At 33.9% G+C, this 22,122-nt stretch overlaps 1 protein-coding gene across 1 annotated transcript in view; it reads left to right on the forward strand.

Moving 5' to 3' along the window:
* LOC115883483 overlaps positions 1 to 22,122 on the forward strand; it is a 129,376-nt gene that overhangs the window by 93,331 nt on the left and 13,923 nt on the right. The window contains exons 7-12 of the mRNA XM_030901847.1: positions 1,039 to 1,166; positions 1,337 to 1,721; positions 1,809 to 2,036; positions 14,849 to 15,137; positions 17,829 to 18,093; positions 19,922 to 20,192. Of these exons, the coding sequence (XP_030757707.1) occupies positions 1,039 to 1,166; positions 1,337 to 1,721; positions 1,809 to 2,036; positions 14,849 to 15,137; positions 17,829 to 18,093; positions 19,922 to 20,192 (1,566 nt within the window). The remainder of the gene's footprint in view (positions 1 to 1,038; positions 1,167 to 1,336; positions 1,722 to 1,808; positions 2,037 to 14,848; positions 15,138 to 17,828; positions 18,094 to 19,921; positions 20,193 to 22,122) is intronic.

Here is a 22,122-nt window from a genome sequence, read left to right on the forward strand (position 1 = left end):
TATTAATACTGAATATTATTTGTGATCTTTGATCTCATGAAATTGATAATATAATGATAAATGGAAATTAAAACAACTTTCGTTGCACGTCATCAATGACACCATGCGTCGTCTTATGGAGTTTGCTGGTGGTCTTACTATGATGTGCAACCAAAGTTATTTTAATTTCCCTATATATTCGTATTCTGGTTTTTGTCTACTTCAATTTTCAGTTGCTAAAAGCTAACCTAAAACATAAAAGCATAAAACGTGATACCAAAAACGTAAAAAAACAAGTCCGTTAACCTAACCTAGCTTATACCATATGATTGAAAAAAAGGCGTCAGCGATGGCTATGAAAAGAAAATCGCTGTCATTTTATATGTAAAATTATATGGGGAATGTCATCGATATTCATTTCCAAGCCAACTAGACGCCTTTTTTTTTATCTTATGGTATATTTGTTATATTATTAATTACTATTTAACTTGCGCGGAACTTTCATTTGAATCTTTGTTGCAATGTTGCAGAAAAAACGTTTTAATCACCATTCGAAAGCAATGTTTTTGTAGCAAGGTTTCATCAATCACGACACAATGTTTAGAAATCAACATTACAAAGCAAACTGTTTGGGGATTGACTGCAATGTTGCAAATGTAATGTGAGATTTTTTGCTTGGTGGGGTGACACATGTTTTTTGAAACACCCTGTATAATAGTTATACTTTCATTTGAATCTTTGTTGCAATGTTGCAGAAAAAACGTTTTAATCACCATTCGAAAACAATGTTTTTGTAGCAAGGTTTCATCAATCACGACACAATGTTTAGAAATCAACATTACAAAGCAAACTGTTTGGGGATTGACTGCAATGTTGCAAATGTAATGTGAGATTTTTTGCTTGGTGGGATGACACATGTTTTTTGAAACACCCTGTATAATAGTTATACTTTTTAAATAGTTGATTTATTAGTTCTTTGGTTTTTTTTTGCTTCCGACACATTTCTCAGGAACATTTGTGTTATTAGTAAAATTTCACTGACATATTAAAATATTACAGATGACCCCCAGACATTATTGCCACAGGATTTAAATAAAGATCAGCAAACCTCTGAAGCTATTGATAAGGAAAATGCAGCTTTTGAAAAGAACAAGGAGAAGAATCCTAAACCAGATAAAAGTAGTAAGGTAAGAATGAAGAAAAATTTGATTTGAAATAGATTAGTAGATTGAAATACTTCTCAGGACAATATAACAATGTTTACAAGACATTAAACATAGAGAAATAAACTAATGAATTAATTTTAGAGACATAAATTAATGATTACTACAAATCATATTTATTTATTTTTAAAAAGATTACACTGGTCACACCGACAATGAAGACGGGCCTGCCCATATTGGAAACTCCTATATTGCTGATTACTGAAGGCAGTTATGCTAAAAATAGTTCAGAAGTCAGTAATCCCATATCCCCTACCAGCTCGTTGAAAAGTGAAGTTCAATTAACACACGATAGCAGCTCTGCATTTCAATCGGAAAATAGTTCATCTACTACAACTAGTTTACCTGAAGACCACGACAACAATATTCCCCATTTGGAATCGTCTATTCAAGAGGTCCTTCCAACTAGTAATAATAGTAAAAGTACGACTGCCTTAAGTAATACAGCGACCTCGGAATTACCATCAATCTCTCAGACCCACAATGTTAGCAGAACACAAGTAAATTATATCCAAACTAGTAAGTAGAACTTTTTTAATTATCTTAGTTTCTTTTGAATATATTTTAAATTCTATAAAATGTATATTTATTTTATTTTTCTTACAGGCACTGATAACCAAACAACGTCTACAGCTTTTCCTTACTACCCATATAGACCACGTCCAGGTATTGTTTTAGATGATACCGAGTATAAACCAGGCGGAATTGATAGGCAGCCAATCGTAACTAGACCTCCTTTAGGTGCTATCGGTGATATTTTTGATGTCACAGTGTCGGCTATCCAGGGACCTGGTGGTCAATCAGCTGGTCAAGGACAGCCGTATGTAATACCAGGTAAACCAAATTTTATTATTAAAATTTCTTCTTCTTCTATTTACTTGAGTTCTGTCGATCAGGAGTTCTTGAGAGGTGGACTGCTAATTGAAGGGGTGGCTGCAATAACCACGCAGCTCCATTTTAATAGATTTGTGGGAAATCGAAAAAGAGCTACTCGGTTCTTGTCGCCAACTCAGAGCAAGTCAGCTCCAACTAACGTCGCCATTTATGTACTGTTATATTGAGAGAACTGATTGTTGCAGGAAACGATCGGTCAATTTTTTTAAAGGGTAATTGATTAAAAATCTCGTTTTCGAAAAAAAGTGGAGCTGCCTGGTTATTGCAGCCACCCCTTCAATCTTTCAATGTCCTTCCATCATTTTAGAGGTCTTCCAGGCTGTTTCCTACCAACCGGTATCCCTTCCAGAGGTTTTACGCGTGCTAACCATTGTCTTTTTTTGTCTCCCCATCTTATTACCTCCTGTATTCCACATTCCGATCTCTTCTAGTCTTCTACAATTTCCACATTATAGTTCTTAGGTTTTTCATTTTAGCTAACCTTAACATGCATTCGATTTTCTTTGTTTCCTCTCGAATTTCTATTTCTGTCTGTTTGCATTACGGGGTTTGTCCATACTATTTGCTTCAGACATCCGACACGCTCTTAACGCATTTATCTGGCTTTTTTAGATCCTTCTCTGGATCATGGTATATATATATTTGTATATATATACTATATTATATTTTAATTATTTTTAATTTAAATATCCTTTATTTAGGCTTTTCACGATATTCAGTTACATGTAAAGGTATACAGGGTACTACAAATTCGAGGTACGAGCAATGGTATCTCGGAAACCGTAATAGATACGATAGATGGTTAAATCGGGGCAAAGTTGCTCTTCAGGATGTTCACCAAGATGCCATCAAAATAGTTTTAAACATTTTAAGGATTGCTGAGTTTTTTGAAAAAAACAGATTTTTTTGAAAATCAATTTTATTTTTTTCCTGTCGTTACTTTTTAGAAAATTAAAAAGCTAACTGCAGATTCTCATAGTCACTTTATTAGGGCTATCTGATAGTGTTTTTAGATTTTCAAATTAGCTGGTAATTTGTGAGATACAGAGGCCAACTTCATTTTTTTAAATACGGACCTGCATTTTTTATTTGAGGTTTTGAAAGAACTCGGTCTCCTGAGTACAACGATATGCCACACAATATTTTTTTTGTTTCGGACATTTGAACAGAATTTATTTAAACTAATTTCAAATCCGGCTCTGTTTTTTTAATTATTATTATTATTTATATTTTAATTAATATTTTTAATCTATTCATCGTTAGAATACTGATAAACTTACAAACTGGGGACGGAGAATATTTAATGTTTTACCCCACAATGACGTGGGGTAAAACATTAAATACTGGGTCCGTTACAGTAGCCCCCCCCCCCGGTTCTCCAAACTCTTTAATATTTTAGCACTGTATTGCACCTACCTAGCACTACCTAGCACCCTATTTACAGAGCTAGCACCACAACCCCTAGCGAGTTACACGACATTTTTACCGGGGGGGCTAATGCTACGATAGCCCCCCCCGGTTGAATATTTCCCTTAAAACTTTAGCACTGTATTGCAAACCCCTAGCACTACCTAGCACCCAACTTACAGAGCTAGCACCACAACCCCTAGCGAGTTACAGGACATTTTAACCGGTGGGGGGGGGGGGCTAATGTAACGCTAGCCCCCCACGGTTGAATTTTTCCCTTAAAACTTTAGCACTCTATTGCACCCAACTAGCACTACCTAGCACCCAATTTACAGAGCTAGCACTACACTTCCAGAAGAGTTTTAGCATATTTTCACCTGGCGCACAGTGGGGCGGATGGCAATTCTAGTGGGACAAAACATCGGGTCCGTTACAGTAGCCCCCCCCCGTTCTCCAAACTCTTTAATATTTTAGCACTGTATTGCACCCACCTAGCACTACCTAGCACCCTACTTACAGAGCTAGCACCACAACCCCTAGTGAATTACAGAACATTTTAACCGGGGTGTCTAATGAGTCCGTTACAGTAGCCCCTCCCCCCGGTTGTCTAAACTCTTTAATATTTTAGCACTCTATTGCACCACCTAGCACTACCTAGCACTCTATTTACAGAGCTAGCACTACACTCCCTGAAGAGTTATAGCATATTTTCACCTGGCGCACAGTGGGGCGGATGGCAATTCTAGTGGGACAAAACATCGGGTCCGTTACAGTAGCCCCCCCCCCCCGTTCTCCAAACTCTTTAATATTTTAGCACTGTATTGCACCCACCTAGCACTACCTAGCACCCTACTTACAGAGCTAGCACCACAACCCCTAGTGAATTACAGAACATTTTAACCGGGGTGTCTAATGAGTCCGTTACAGTAGCCCCCCCGGTTCTCCAAACTCTTTAATATTTTAGCACTGTATTGCACCCACCTAGCACTACTCAGCACCCAACTTACAGAGCTAGCACCACAACCCCTAGCGAGTTACAGGACATTTTTACCGGGGGGGCTAATGTAACGCTAGCCCCCCTCCCCCCGGTTGATTATTTCCCTTAAAACTTTAGCACTGTATTGCACCTACCTAGCACTACTTAGCACCCAACTTACAGAGCTAGCACCACAACCCCTAGCGAGTTACAGGACATTTTTGCCGGGAGGGCTAATGTAACGCTAGCCCCCCCGGTTGAATATTTCCCTTAAAACTTTAGCACTGTATTGCACCCACCTAGCATTATCTAGCACCTAACTTACAGAGCTAGCACCACACCCCCAGAAGAGTTATAGGTGGTTATAGCAAATGCACCGTCTAAAAATTTTTAATTAGAATATTTTTAGACGGTGGCCATAGTTAAGTCTGTGGTTATAGCATATTTTCACCTTGCGCACAGTGTGGCGGACGGTAATTCTAGCGGGACAAAACCGTTTTGTTAGAAATAAGCCAAAAAATGTGTACTGATGAATTAATAGTAGGCATTCCAATAGATATAAAAATGCATCAATTATTTTTTGGTTATATATATTCTTTGTATGTATTTCGATACATTTTTATCAACTAAAGGTCGTTTTCTGCTCAGCAAGTCAGAAGTTATACGAAAACAAAATATTTACAAGTACTTATACATTCTATTCCAAAACCAAATTATGTTATTTACTTTTATACTACACGTATATTATTCGTTAAAATATTTCGTGCTTTTGTTCTGCAGATATCAAACTTTCACTTTTTTTTATCAAATATCGATATATTGAATGATGTAGATTTTTTGAGTTACCAATAGTTACCAAAAAGTAGTAAGTAAACCATATTTATTTGTACCGGGCGTTGCCAAATTGTTGAAAAAAAAACATAATTTTTAGGGGTCTCTCACCGATTCACCGGTTAGGTTAGGTTGAAGTCAACTGCCAAGAATTTTTTGAAGCCCTCAAGAAACAAAGGCGTTTTAAAATCAACATCTAAGACCAGTTTGACCGTTTTGTGGGATGTCGTGATGCAATTTTTGGATCCCAACTTTCTTAGTGACAATAAAACGAAAGGTGTTGAAAAGACCCATTTGCAATCATTTTAAATTGTTTTATATCGAAAATAGAAAAAAGTTGCTTTTCCGTAAACAGTTTTCGCAAATAGAATAAATCGTGTCTAGAAGGCATTTTATTAGTGACAGGGAATTCAAACTGAACTGGTGGACGCTTAAAAGTTTAATTTCAATCAGCTAGTATAAACACGAAACAAAGACTCGTTAAAGGGTTAATAGAAGACCTTTCAAAAGAAGATTGGGTTTTGCAAGTACTGTGAACTTTAGGTCTAGTGGGAGTAGGGATGCTGCTGTAATAATTGTTGAAAACTCTGAAACTTTATCGAAAGGCACTGAGTTCAAAAAATCAATGAATTACACCAATAGTCAGTTCGGCAATTTTCCTCAAGACAAAAACATCCACATGATGTTCTAGTTAAATAAAACATGATGATATGCAAAAGCCTTTTTTAAATTTCTTAAAACTTCTAATAAAATTAAATGATTTATTAGTTTTAATAAAAGTTTAAAATATTGTCTTAGATTCTTACTATATATGTACATATATAAATTAAAATTAAACATCTATTTTATTTATATTTTAATAACATAGTATTTTTTAAAATAAAATATACAGGGTGTAACAAGATTACAAAGAATTAAGAAATAACTGTTAAATAGAGTTTTTTGTAAGTGTTTCACCTGATATCATAATTTTATTTATTTGGCAATAGTTTACAGTACGGTTTTTGTGTCATGTATATTATAACAGTTTTATGCCTATTAGTTTTACTATCTCGTATTACGAGATAATAAAGTCCCAAACATCGCTGACGTTTTGTCCCACTAGAATTGCCATCCGCCCCACTGTGCGCCAGGTGAAAATATGCTATCTTCTGGGAGTATAGTGCTAGCTCTGTAAATTGGGTGCTAGGTAGTGCTAGGTGGGTGCAATAGAGTGCTAAAGTTATAAGGGAAAAATTCAACCGGGGGGGCTAGCGTTACATTAGCCCCCCCCCCGGTAAAAATGTCCTGTAATTCACTAGGGGTTGTGGTGCTAGCTCTGTAAGTTGGGTGCTAGGTAGTGCTAGGTGGGTGCAATACAGTGCTAAAATATTAAAGAGTTTGGACAACCGGGGGGGGGCTACTGTAACGGACCCTTATATACGGAAAATCAAATGCAATAAAATAATAAAAAAATGATATAAAATAAATAATATAAATATGACATAATATAAACAATCAATTCATTTCCCCGGAAGATGGATTGGAAATGGTAGAACACTATAATGGCCAGCGAGGTTTCTATCGTCCATAAGAACAAGATATGTCCAAAGAGCTATAAATAAGATAGAACGAAAAATAAATTTGTGAATTAGGGAGGGTTGTAGCGAAAAATAAATTTGTGCATTAGGGAGGGTTGTAACCCTTTCCAACATGTAGAGTATTAGAAATTAGTTTGTAGAAGTTGATTTATTTATAATAACTAAGATTAATATTATGCATATTATTAGATCGTACACTGATATTTCAAATTCATAATAAGAAAAGTTAAAATAATATCTTCAAATTGCTAACCTGGATAATATTTATTTGAATCTTTCAGTTTTTCCTTATTTATTTTTTTTTCAGCACTGGTCAATATTATTGCGATAAATATAATCAGATTAAATAGTTTAAAAAATCAAACTCGGACTTGAAGTTATTTTAAATAATAATTAAATAGTTTTGTTATTGTTAAGGTACCCAAAACAAAACAAAAGTATCAAGCGTGGAATATAATTTTACTAAGGAGACCGAGTCCTTTCAAAACTTCAAATAAAAAATGCAGGTCCGTATTTAAAAAAATTAAGTTGGCCTCTGTATCTCACAAATTATCAGCTAATTTGAAAATATAAAAATACTATCAGATAGCCCTAATAAAGTGGCTATGAGAATGTGCAACTAGTTTTTCGATTCTCTAAAAATTAACGACAGGAAAAAATAAAATTGATTTTCAAAAAAATCTGTTTTTTCCAAAAAGCTCAGCATTCCTTAAAAATTTTAAAACTTTTTTGATGGAATCTTGGTGAACATCCCAAAGCGGCAACTTTGCCCTAATTTAACCAACTTCGTATCTATTACGGTTACCAAGATACCAATGCTCGTACCTCGAATTTGTAGCACCCTGTATATTACAATTAAGGTATCTTCTAATCAGTGTTTATTAACATAGGTAAAGAAGAACATAACTTTTTTTTGAGATGGTAAAAAAATCTTTATACGCCTGGTCTGTTGTTCTAGCCACCGAGATGTCCCGGATTCCTACCTACTAAAAAAATACCACCCTATTTGCTTGACAAACTGCGCTTCAACTGCTCGCGCATTACTTCGGCGTAGATGCCCCTTTTTTCATTAGATTTTAGTCATTCTTCAGCCCTTTGTTTGCTCTTTCTATCAGGTATTTGTGATATACCTAAATGCCACGAAAGCCTCCTATATATCTTCGTCCTCCACAACAAAGGGTTTCAGTTTTCCTTTTTAAAGGGTGCCTTAAAAGTTCCTTTGATTTTCAATCTACCTGTTGCAATATTTACAAGCCGCACTAGCTCTTTTCCTGAAGCGATATAAATAGTGTTCGAAAGCTCCGTGTCCGCTAAGTATCTGGTAAAGATAATAGTGTACCTGTCATGTGCATTCGTTCAGTCCATCTTATTATATTCGGGATTAACATATGTGTACATTTTTTACCGTACGTCTCATCCCATCTTTTTTGCCATTATAATATCTCCTTCGCTTCATTTCTGACATTAGCCGTATATTTTCATCCTCTAGATTTCTGATCGTATATATAGGCCCTTTCCTTTACTACCAGGTCAATTGGTGATATACCTGCTATTAAGTATACCGCTTGCTCCGCTGCAGTTCTATAGGCAGAAATAACTCTCAATGCGCTCATTCGCTTAACTGATAGAATTTTCAGTTTTTCTTTTTTAACCTCCAGTGCCTTTGTCCATATTGGAGCGGCGTACAAAATACTGGCGTGGACCACTTCATTTAAAAGTATCCTTTTCTCCTGTCTTGGAGCCCGGATGTTTGGCATTAATCTTGTTAATTAAGCTACTATTGTTCGTGCCTTTACTACTACTGCAGTATATGTTCTTTGAAGCTCAGTTTTTTCTCAATTTGCACTCCCAGACACCTGAGGCTTTGGGACCATTTGACTTCCGTCCCATCCAATACAATACTTGGATACGTAAAAGATCGCTTATCCGTTATCGGTATCTCGGTCTCTGTTTTATGGACTGTTAGTTGATTATATGATTGCGAAACAAATATTGAAACTCAAATTCAAAGACTGTAGAGTTAAGAGAGGAGCAAATTGTGGATCTGACCACCGTCTGGTCGTTGCAGAATTAGTAGTACCTTTCCAGAGCAGAGCCAAAAGTATAGAATACACAACATCACAAGAACTGGAAATTGAAGAATCTGAGCGTATTAAGTACAAGCTTCATTTACTACACGATGCCAGTATTAAATGGTTATACCAGAGAAGATTAGATGCAGCCCTAGAGGAAGTGAAAGCCTGTAACAATGTAGAACTAGAGTATACCAACCTAAAAACCCTAATTAAAAAAGTAGCTTTCGAAGTTTTAGGTGAACTGAACATGCAGAAAAAAAAAAGATGAACCAGCTTGGATAACTGACAGCATAAAGGCCTTAATCAATGACAAACAAAAATTCTATCAAAGATGGCTCTCAGACCGAACAGATACTAACTGGAGTCATTACAAGCAAAAAAATAGAGAGGTACGAGCCGCCATTAAGGTAGGAAAAACAGATATTTGGGAAAGAAGGTGCCAGCAAGTGGAAAGCCTAATAGGGGGCGCACGGAGTACTGAGGTATGGAGAACAATCCGACAAATGAAAACCAATCAAACGGACAAGCTCTTGAATAGAATGGATATAGAAAAATGGCGCAACTACTATGCAGAATTATTGACAGAAAACCGACCAGAATTCCAAGCAGTAGAAGATGAGAACAACCTTGCAGGCACTTTAATGATAAGCGAAGGAGAAGTACATCAAAGTCTCAAAAGAATGAAAAATGGACGGTCACCAGGTCCTGGTAATATTGTAGCGGAATTGTTAAAGTGTGGAACCCAAAGACTGCGCTGGCGTCTGGCAGAGCTATTTAACCAGTGCTGCCTGCAAAGTAAACTACCCCGAGAATGGCGGTGGCTCACATAGTGTCCATCTTTAAAAAGGGAAATCGTAACGACCCCACTTGTTATAGAGCATTAACAGTTCGGTCAGCAGACTTTTTGGAAAGGTGCTACAGGGTAGGCTCAGGGACAGTATTGGTGACAAATCTCGGAAGACCAAAGCGGATTCACACCGGGGAAATCTTTCACAGATAACCTTTTTGTCCTGCAGCAGGTGATGGAAAAAAAGATAGCAGTAGATCAAGAAGTCCATCTAGCATTTATTGATTTGGAGAAAGCGTACGACTCTATTCCCCGCAGCAAGATATGGGAAGTATTGAATATCTTAGAAGTAGATAGACCTTTGCTTAAGATAATAAAATAGCTATATAAAGAAAATGAATCGTACGTTAAGATAGGACACAGGCTATCTAATCCAATTAACACCACAAAAGGGTTGCGACAAGGATGCAGCTTATCTCCTCTGATCTTCAACGCTTACGTCGAATTAGCCCTTAGGGAATGGAAGACGAAATATCAAGGTATGGGAATACCCATTGGGGACAACACACTATTTACCCTGAGCTTTGCAGACGATCAGGTCGTGATTGCGCAGGACTCATACGATCTAGAGTTCATGACTAAGAGGCTTTATCAAGTATACAACAAATGGGGACTTCAGGTTAGTCTAAAGAAGACCGAATACTTAGCTGTCAATTCCAACGCTTGTTTTGAAGTCTTCATTAATGATAACGTCCAGATTCAACAAGTAGACAAATTTAAATACCTGGGTGCTACTATCAACAACGAGGGTTTGGGCAAAGTAGAAATACAAACCCGAATTCAGAAGAGCAAACAAGTTATTGGATGTCTTAACAGCCTCTGGTGGGACCGAAACTGGTTCAGAGCTATGGACTCTGAGTGCAGACGCGAAGCGCAAAATCCAAGTTGTTGAAATGGACTACCTTAGAAGAAGTGCAGGCATATCTAGGATGGAAAAAAGACAAACATCGAGGTCAGGCGTACCATGAATGCATCGGAGGAAACCGAAATCCAGCTTAAAATGGTTTGGACATGTTCTGCGTATGCCGGAGAACAGGTGGCCAAAAAGAGTTTTTCAATGGGCTCCCCAGGGCAGAAGAAAGAGAGGTAGACCTAGAAAATCCTGGAACGGAACGGTTACGGAAGCAATGGAAGCTCGTAACCTAGAAGCTGATGACGCTCTAAATCGAGATGTGTGGCGTAGGATAACGGGAAGGCAGCAATAGGCTGTAGTTGGAAATGAGTATTAAATACTTAAACCAAATCCCGTTTATATATATATAGTTGCAAATTTCTCAGTCTTCAGCCACCGCACCGGTGTATTCTATCCAAACTATTGTTTACTTCAATCTCCACTGGTTTTGTTTTACTTGCCGTTGCCACAACGGTCCTAGAACCAATCCTTTGGAAACTCCCATTGTAATGTCATGCGTTTTTGTTCTTTCATACGTTAGATAGAATATCTTTCTTTCTGCAAGATAGCCTATTTACAATATTTTTCAGATATACTGGGAAATCTTTTCTCTCCAAGACTCGTATAAGGTTGCAAGATGGGGAGCTTGCAGTATTGAAAGCATTTTTGATATCTAAGTTATTAATGCACAATATCCTTTATTTTTCCAATTCCCTTTCTTTACACTCCTATCAAGAGAAGAACACAACTATCTCTATAAATACTATGTCTAACTAACTATGAATATAATATGACAATGTTTGATATTTTAGTAATAACAGAATGGAACATGGCTTAACTATCTTAAATTAACTTAGACATTTATTTGATATATTCTTTTAGATTCTGTATAAACATATTTGGGCGCTTCTCATATGTTACATTAGTGGGTAAACTATTGAAAACACTAATAACCCTACTTATCGGAATAATCAAAACTTTAATGTTTCGTGTTGCACTTAAGTTATATTATCTAACTGCGTTACTCGCTCAATAAATTTGTTTTCTACTACTAGTTTGCATCTTACCGAGTCTTTGACAAAAGTTAAGCGTTTGAGAAAAAAGCGTTTTTTGTTTCTGTAAAACTAATCATCTTTATTTATCAGCTAACTTGAATATAAACTCCCCAGTACAAAATTCCGCCACCCTAAAATTTAACTAAATTTGATGTTTCGTAATTTTTGAATTTGTAATCCGATTTTTATGATTATGGTATTATTTTGTAGATAAATTTGTTGCCATTATTTTTTTATTATCTTAATGGCTTATAGATTTAGGTTAGGTGGGTTTATACCGGGGTAAATCAAAACTTCATTTTTTGCAACACATTCAAAACAACCTGTGGAAAAAATGGAGCTGGCATTTTGGATGAAAAACACTTTCCTGTAATCTTTTCTTGTAATTAATTCCTAATATTTCGTTTTTTGAATTTTTTGAATTGAGGATGTCTTCCAAGAAGTTGGCGTTCCATTTGCTCCTTTCATTGGAAATCAGATTATACAGATGGATGATAATGCCAGGCCTCACGTTGGCGGGGTAACGCGTTAAGAGTACGAGTAGTTAACGGATGCGTAGATGAGGCTGGGCTACGAAGATTGGAACGGCCTCCTTGTAGTCCCGACCTCAATCCAATCGAACATGTATTTGTGTGATGAACTTAAAAGAGCTGTTCGTCGTTCTATTCTACCCCACACTTTACAAGAGCTATGGCTAGCATTAACGGAGATTCCTCCATTAATGCTAGCCTTAGGTCTTGTAAAGGGTTTTCTTGCTCTACACCTTGACTTGAAGAAAGAATATCTACCCTTACTTTTCGATACGACGAAGACCTCGAGCTGTTATCGCTGCGAGAGGTGGATACATACACTCTATTAAAATTATAAAATTATTGTTTTTGTCAATAAAAGAATTTCTGAAATGAATACTTTACTTAAAAATGTGTAGCTCATAAAATAATAGAGATAATGGGATAATTCAAAAAATCAAATGTTAGGAATACATCTAGGATTACAGGAAAGCATTTTTTATCCAAAATGCCCGTCTCATTTTATTCCACAGGGTGTTTTGAATTTATTGCAAAAAAAAACATTTTGTGCCGGGGAGTATACAGGGTTGTTCACCACATACGACATGGAGTATTGTAGCTAAACGATTAGATTTTTACAAATTGTAAGTTTTGGGTTCGTTGAAGGACTATTAGAGCTACAATTTAAAAATATTTTTACAAGATACAGAGTGTCCCAAATAAATAAAAAATATCAAAGTTGTATTTTTTTAAATGGAACACCCTGTATATTATTACAGTTTTAGTTTCTACGATTCAAATAAAGGTAAATTTGATTAGGTTTACCGCACTTTAATCTTAGCGTTTTGAAATATTTTCAATTTTGTGAAATTGCAGTCAAAATTTTAAGGCTTCATTTCTCCAAGGGTATCAAAGTATTTAATACCTACTAAATATTTACTGAAGTTTATTTACTGATTAGTTATTGTGTTGCAATAATAAAAATTATACTACCTTATACAGAGTGTCTAAAATTTTATTTTAAATAATTACTAGCTTTAAACGGCAATAACTTGGTTAATTTAAACGGAACACCCTGTATATTTCATGAGAATCAGATGCACAATTTAATTGTCTATCAAATTGTATTATGCCATTTTTTACCTACCTCTTCAAGTTTCCGTAGAAAACGCATTTTCTTGTTATTTAAAACTTATCAATATACCCATGGAATACTGACATTTTAGATTATTTTTAAAGATGTACCAAATTTTTAAAGAATATAGATACTAATATTGTCGATATAGTTTGTTTATTTCATTAAGAAATAGAAATAAAACTGTTTAAATATTTGTTAAAGAGGACCAATTAATATGATTCCAGTTTTCAAACTACATTAATTGACTGTTTGCGTTGATTAATAATAATTGCTCAAAATATTAAAAAACTGAATTTTGTATGGGTATTAGACAGTGTGGTAAAAATTAACACCTTAAAAATGATATTTTATTTTTTGACAAATACTTATTTATAACAACAGAGACATTCATTTTCATAACTTATTATTATATTGATTCAAATCCACATTTATTTAGAATAATTTATTAACGAACATAATTAAGTATGTAATTAATTAGTATTTGAGCGGAAATAATGGTGGTATATTTAATTAATGGTATACTCTTTTATAAAGATTTAAATAGTTTTCTTTTTGCATACAAATGGGCTAGTAATATTATCATTTTGCTAAAAACGATAATAACCTAACCTAGCCTGTACATTTTGTACATTTGTTGCTTTAAAAACAATCTAAGATGTCAATATTCCATGGGTATATTGATAAATGAGGTCTAAATGATAAGAAAATGCATTTTCTAAGAAAACTTGAAGAGATAGTAAAAAGTGGTATAATAAAATTTGATAGACAATTAAATTGTGCATCTGATTCTCCTAAAATATACAAAGCGTTCCATTTAAATTAAACAAATTATTGCCGTTTAAAGCTAGCAATAATTTAAAATAAATTTTTAGACACTCTGTATGAGGAAGTATTATTTTTATTATTGCAACACAATAACTGATCAATAAATAGACTTCAGTAAATATTTAGTATTAAAAAATTTTATACCTTTGGAGAAATAAAGCCTTAAAAATTTTACTGCAATTTCACAAAATTGAAAATATTTCAAAAACGGTAAGGTTTAAGTGTAATAAACCTTAACCAAATTTACTTTTATTTTAATCGTAGAAACTAAAAATGTAATAATATACAGGGTGTTCCATTTAAAAAAATACAACTTTGATATTTTTTATTTATTTGGGACACTCTGTATCTTGTAAAATTATTTTTAAATTGTAGCCCTAATAGTCCTTCAACGAACCCAAAACTTCCAATTTGTAAAAATCTAATTGTTTAGCTACAATACTCCGTGTCGTATGTGGTGAACAACCCTGTATAAAGCTGTCTGCCTCTTAGTCTAAGGTATCTGCATACATCCTCCATATCCGCTATAATGGCTACATTATGAACATAGCACACTATGTTAACTCTCTTTTGTCACATTATTAATACTTAAATATATAAATCTGTGTTTTTTTTAGTTGATATTGAAAACATTAATGGTCACGGCGAAGTAATTACGTCACCCGTCGGAAGCGAAGGCTTTGTATCAATCGATGGAAAAAGGACATATCTAAACTTATTTGGAGATAATCCTGATCCAACTGGAACATTAGCTATCAAGCCTAGTGCAGCTTCAAGCAACCAAGTGGTACAAGGAACTGGATACGTTCAGCCTGACAAAACAAGCAAACCAAATTTGGGATCAGTTAAACCAGCTCAGAGGAGACCGAGCTATGGAAGACCTCGACCAAGTCAGCCTCCAGTGAGGTAATTAAAATTATTTTACTTTTTTTGGTTTCAATGCATTATTATAACAAACCCGATAATATTGTTCTTATGGTGATACAGTGTTCAAAAAACTCTATATAAGGTTTACTATTTTTGAGAGTTTCACCTGCAATTAATTTAATAAAGTATGCATGCAATAATAAGCTGCATAGATACTGATACTCCAGTATCATGCAAAAAAAAATTAAACTAAAGTTTTAGTTTTTTAGATAGCATTTTTTACTGCATATATTTACGCATTTGGTGCATTTCAGTGGATTTCAAAAAATTCCGACCGCAGCACTCTATATGGCAGAAATCAGAAGTTTTCACTATGTATTTCACGCCGTCCCGGTTACAGTTCATATTGATCACGTTAAAATAACATTGAAATCGTTGCTTTGTCATAATATTTAAGAATTTTAGTTTTTTTGCTAGTGCAAGGTTCGTGTTTTCGGGTAGTAAAAATGAAGTGAAAATGAACCTCGAACTGGGTGTTCTGAAACAAAGTGCCCACTACATAATCAAAAAATTAAATAGACATATACTCTGAGGGGATCAAAAATAATTTGAAATATTAATGGTATAGTGTTTTTTTTTACTAGTGCTTAAATTTTTTATCAATATCTTCCAAAATTATAATTATGTACCTTCAAAAAATTTCGTCATAGCCGAGATAGCCCAAGATATATGCCACTAGCAGAACCGGTGCGTAAAACTATGCCCGCTACCATAGTTGAACTCATCTAAAAAGTTTTTTTAGCTGGAATAATAAATTATAGTAGAAGGTAGGCATTAGGAAGATATCAAAATATTTATTTTTTATTTTTACTTTTAGAATTTTTATAAATTATCTTAACACTTTTAGAATAATTGAGCGTCCGGATTGCACAACGACCTTAGCGCGTGGCCGCGTGCAACCCAGTAGGCAAGCGAGACAGCGACGCGTCGTTGCGCGCCGATTTAACAAAATAAATAATTTTAAACCTGCCGTCATTTCGTTAATAATTAACGTATCGTGTTGATTTTGGCATAGAAATACTCATGAGTCTTTAGCGCTTCCGACAAGTCTAAATAACTGGATTATTTTTTATATTTTCGATTTGATAACATTACCGAGCATATTATAACTTTGAGATAAAAATCTCTATTATAAATTTTAAACCTGACAAATATGAATACTGTCATTTAATTAGTTATACATTTAGTTACAACATATTCAAAATTTAGGTCTATCGGTTTATGCTAGCAGTAATAACGAGTATAAATAAAAAAGTGGTCAGTACAACGCTCGCCGTTTTTAGTGCACGTTCAGCTTTGGTTTTAGTTTTAGCGCTATTTTTACAGAAAATAAATTCTGAACTTTGATCAAATGACAAGAATATTATCATTGCCGATATCTCCTGGTTATAATGTAGTTTTTTTTTTCAAAATATTGCATTGTTTTAGCTTTAAAAAAAACTTTAATTATGCGGCTTTTTTTGCGAGAGCTACCTGCGCTGCGTTAATAAAGAGATGGCTATGTACGTCAATCGAAAGACAGTATTTGCGATAGTCTTTTGTTTACACGGAGTATAGAAAATTTTTGCCATAGCTTGTTTACTACCAGTAGTACTTGTGCGTTTTTTAAATTATTTATTATTAAATAGAGGAAAATGCGACCGAAAAGAAAGGTCAAAAGTTAGTAGAAATCCGGATAAATAGAAGTGCAATATTTCCAAAAAATCTCGTGACGAGGTAAAATTACAGTCTATTGTGGCTATCTCTTCATTAACGCAGCTCCGGTCGCCCTCGCAAAAGAAGCCGCATAATTCAAGTTTTTTTAAGCTAAAAAAATGCAATATTTTGAAAAAAGAACTATATTACAACCAGGAGATATTGGCAATGATAATGTTCTTGCCATTTAATCAAAGTTCAGAATTTATTTTCTGTAAAAATAGCGCTAAAACTAAACACAACTGAACGTGCGCTAAAAACGGCGAGCGTTTTACTGACCATTTTTTATATATACTCTTTATTACTGCTAGCATAAACCGATAGACCTAAACTTTGAATATGCTGTAACTAAATGTATAACTAATTAAATGATAGTATTCATATTTGTCAGGTTTAAAATTTATAACAGAGATTTTTATCTCAAAGTTATATATTATATGCTCGGTAAAGTAAACAAATCAAAAATATAAAAAATAATCCAGTTATTTAGACTTCTTGGAAGCGCTAAAGTCTCATGAGTATTTCTATGCAAAACTCAGCACGATACGATAATTACTAACGAAATGACGGCAGTTTTAAAATTATTTATTTTGTTAAATCGGCGCGCAGCAAAGCGTCGATGTCTTGCTTGCCTACTGGGCTGTCCACGGCCACGCGCTAAGGTCGTTGTTCGTTGTGCAATCCGGACGCTCAATTATATAATACATTTTTCGTATATTTGCGATTTAAACCCGTGTATTTGTATATACTAGTTATTTACGATATTCTCCGATGGTGACAGCACCGGCGGATTCCATTATGTTAGCAAGTTAGTTTAATTGTAATGTAATCATGTGTTCATGATGCTAGAATTTATTGTTATATTCTTATGTACCTATTTTTTATCACTGTTGTCATCTTAAATTCATAATTTTATTAAATTATTAAAAAAACAGTTCATATAGAAAATAATCAATATATTTGTTTGAATTTTAGAATCGACACATGTATAGTCGGAGATGATTCTACTTGTGACGTATCTCAACATGAGATCTGCAGAACTGAGTTGGGCGTTAGTGCTTGCCACTGCAGGCCAGGAACAGCACGCAGAAAACACAGAGACCCTTGCAGAAAAATCGTTTCAGTTTTATTGTCTCTTAGAGTAGATAAAATCTATGAAAGAAGAGTGGTTTGGGCGGATGAGCTACTAGAAAAAAGTAGTGAAAGTTATGGGCAACTCTCCTATGAAGCTGAAAGAGCGGTAATGTATACTTTTCCCTTATTTTATATGTCTATAAGTAGACGTTATAATATAGTGTTTGAAATACATATGGTTCCGTGTGATCGAATTAAAACTACGGCCACACTGGATGTATCTATGGGGAAAGAATTTAATGTTTCCGGGGTCATAAATATGCGCTTTTCATATTTTGAAAAAGTTTAGGGCTTTCTAGATATTTCAAAAAGGGAAATTTCGGCTATTATAATAATAAAAATGGTCCCTAATTATATTATATTCTATATTAGACAAAATGTTTTCGAATAAAAATTGGAAATAATCACATCCTAAATGAGATTGTGTTCTTCGCTGATTTTTAAAGCCTGTCTTTTTTTAGCATACGACACAAACATATATTTTTTTTAAATGGAAACCATAGTTGGCCATGACTTCATAAAAATCGTAGTTTTTAAAGCTTTCCAGTGATATAAGCGTGTCGTTGAGTTGTATCCTATTCTTCTCTTTCTTGTCTACTTTCAGTTAGTTAGTATGGTTTTCTTATGCTGTTATTATTTATAACATAAAAGGACAGACTATTTAATTAAACGGTTCTTTACAATTTACATTACACAAACTAAAACTTAAAAGGCTGATATTATTACATACACTCCGCCACTGTTTTGAGTACATAAAATGCATCTTTTTAAAACTGAATTACAAGCTTTTCTCACAAAACGGCTCGTCGACTTTATCAAACTTCTCTTGTACCGCCTCCTCGGGTGTTTTTCTTAATTCATAAGTTCTTTTGTAAACCTTGTTGTTAACCACACCGTATAAAATCATCTAAAATGGATAGGTCAGGTGAACGAGGAGGCCTAAGCAAATGGTCCACCTCTTCCCATCCCTGAGTTTGCATATTTATGATATAAATAATTTTTAAAAATTCATTTTGGAACCAGCGCGAGTCTCTAAGTTTCTTTTCTAGCTTGTCTTGAAAACCGTTTTTTAAAAAGCGCAAGTAACGTTCATCGGTCACCGTATTCTCGAAAATGTAGGGCCAAGAAAAATTGAACCAATAATCCTACACCGCTTTTCTTAATTTGAAAAATTCATATTTACAAAGTTTATTTATTTTTATTTAAAAAGTGTGGATAGTTTGATAAGTGTAGATAGTTTGACATCTCTGAGAGCAAAGACGATTGAACTTGTTTCCATGGCTAAGTGAAATTGTTTAAAAATTACAAGAATTGGCTGCTATAACTCATGGCCAACTATTGTTTCCTTTTAAAAAAATATAGGTATATTTAAAAAAAACAGGTTTTAGAAAAAAAAGGAGAACTTATTCCCATTAAGAATGGGATTTTCGAAATATCTAGTATGTCATAAACTTTTTTTTATATAAAACGTTTTTTTTGTTGTTATTCTTCAGTTGATGTCAACAAACTCATTTCAATGAGAGAAATTGTATTATACAGGGTGAGTCTTAAATAAGTGAAAATATTTCCAAGGCTGGTAGATCTCGATAAAAGAAACATATTTTCTCTTTACCGCTTTTCAAATAAATTCAAAATAACCGAGTTATTTTACTTTGAAAATTTCTAAAAAAATATTTTTTTCTAAAATTTTGAAGACCACTGTATCTTTTCTGGATTTTCTTTCTTGTAAATTTAATTTACTACACAAGATGCCATATTATCAACAAATTATGTTTTTTAATTAAGAATTTTTTTTGCAAAAAAAAACGTTATAATCGTGATTCTGGGGTTAAAATATACTATCCCTAAAAATATTTGCACATATTTAAGACTCACCCTGTATAACTAAAATTATTTTCAGTTACAAGAAACGCTAATTAACTTGATTTTTTTAGCTTGAATCGGCCATGTCAATGACACCATTCAGTGACGAATATTTGGGTGCTAAGGTAAACAATATATATCGCGGGGACAGATCCCAAGGTCAAGCGGGAGTATTTGTTAATATCACACTTCAGCTGGAAGATAACGCCGATACTTCCAGACCGTCAGTAAGGGGAGACATCCAGAAACACTTGTTGGGTGTTATTCAAAGACGAAGTAACAATGTTGGAAATAGTGCTCTTTGGGTTGATAGTCCACCAGGTGCCGTTTCTAGTTTACAAGGTCAGTACGACTTTGCCTAACATTTGTAAGTTTTATATACTGGGTGGCGCACCTCATTCATCTCGTTTGATTATACGAAAACGGAATGATGTAGAAACAAAATATTTTATGGGTATATGCGGGGAGGCAATGTGCACAATTTAAAATTATTTTGAAATATACAGGGTGTTTCAGAACTAAGATTCATACCAAAGTTATATTTTTTCTTATGGAACAGCCGCTATTTTATTTCATTTTTGGATTCTTGGGCCCAAAAAAAGTCATTTATTATAAGAATATATTTATATATTTTATAGAATAATAAATACATATTTAATAAAATATAAAATAAACTGGTATAAATTTAAATAAGCCCATAAACTAATGTTGATTTTAAAAATAGCTACTAACTGTCACTAGAAACTTGCCATGACGACACTACCCCCCTTGGTTACCATTTTATTGAAAAATTGCTCTTTATTCAAAATCTGAGCTAGATAGGTATAGGAAACCCTAATACAGTTTGAAAGAGCAATTTAATCTGCTTTGATTTATTATAAAAAATACAGGGTGTTGTATTTGAAATAACGAAGTTTTTATGTAAAATAAATCCTTAAAATAGATCAGCAATTTTTGATACCCCTGTATAAATTTAAGGAAGCAATAACATTTTCCAGTGAAGTTTATTTCTCTACCTTTAAATTCAGCACAAGAATTAATTCTGAAAAGTAATGTACAGTGTGTTAATAATCTATTCTCTAGTAGAAGGCAAATTTAAATATCTTTAAATATCTCAAAAACCAATGATTTTAAACATATTTAACCTTTATAAAAAATGCCTTTTTTTTCGCCGAGGAATTCAAAAATGTAATATAATACCGGGTGTTCCATAAGAAAAAATATAACTTTGGTATGGATCTTAGTTCTGAAACACACTGTATATTTCAAAATAATTTTAAATTGTGCACATTGCCTCCCCGCATATACCCATAAAATATGTTGTTTCTGCATCTTTCCGATTTCGTATAATCAACCGAGGCGAATGAGGTGCGCCACCTGCCTGTATCTAGGGTAGGGTTACAAACTTTCAAAATAAAAAAATATAGAAGAGAGTAAAAAAGCGTCGCAGGCGAAAAATTTTTGACACCTCACGCAAATTCAAAAATTTACCAAAAGTTATGCAAACGTTATGCGGTTGATGGTCATTCTTGCTTTCTTAAAAATATTTATACTAAAAACTTGTTAGAATATAAGAAAACAATTTCTACAAAACTTTTTATTTCAAAACATATAAGCTACTCTAAACACAAAAAAGCTAAATACGGATAGCTTTCAAAAATTCTTGTACATAAGTATCTCTTTTCTGTACAAAAAGTAGGAGTATCGAAAGACATATTGTTGCCAAGTTAACAATTTTATTAAGCATTTTGGTAATGACGATTATTTTCTGTATCTTGGATTTGGTATGAAAAAAGAGGACTTTTTCAATATGTGAGAGAACAGAAAACAGTCCGACCAAAATGAGGACTGTCCTCTGAAATAGAGGACGGTTGGCAACCCTAATCTAAGGTTTCCATAAAACTCTGAAATCCTGACAAAATATGGATCGTCGGAATATAAATTGGGTTTATTTAGCTAATATAAACCTTATCTGCTAAAATTATTCTTCCCTGACTTGTTGGGTAGACGGACAGACTTTACTTTTCACAAAAAAAATTGATAGAAAATGGTATGGTTATGTGTAAATTAAATTTAATTGAGGTCATATTCGGCATATTTACTAGACCCTAAAAGTTGTAGGTAAAACACGTAGTTGAAAATTTTTATTACAACCAATGTATTTCAAACAATATGTTTTTTAGAAAAAAATCAGATTTTTGTAAATTTTTAGTTAAAATGCATAATATATTGATAATATGACAACATATGTAGTAGATTAAATTTACCGAGA

Source organism: Sitophilus oryzae, unplaced genomic scaffold, assembly GCF_002938485.1.
Source record: "Sitophilus oryzae breed Bouriz unplaced genomic scaffold, Soryzae_2.0 scaffold_1913_pilon_pilon, whole genome shotgun sequence".
Classification (NCBI taxonomy): Eukaryota; Metazoa; Arthropoda; class Insecta; order Coleoptera; family Curculionidae; genus Sitophilus; species Sitophilus oryzae.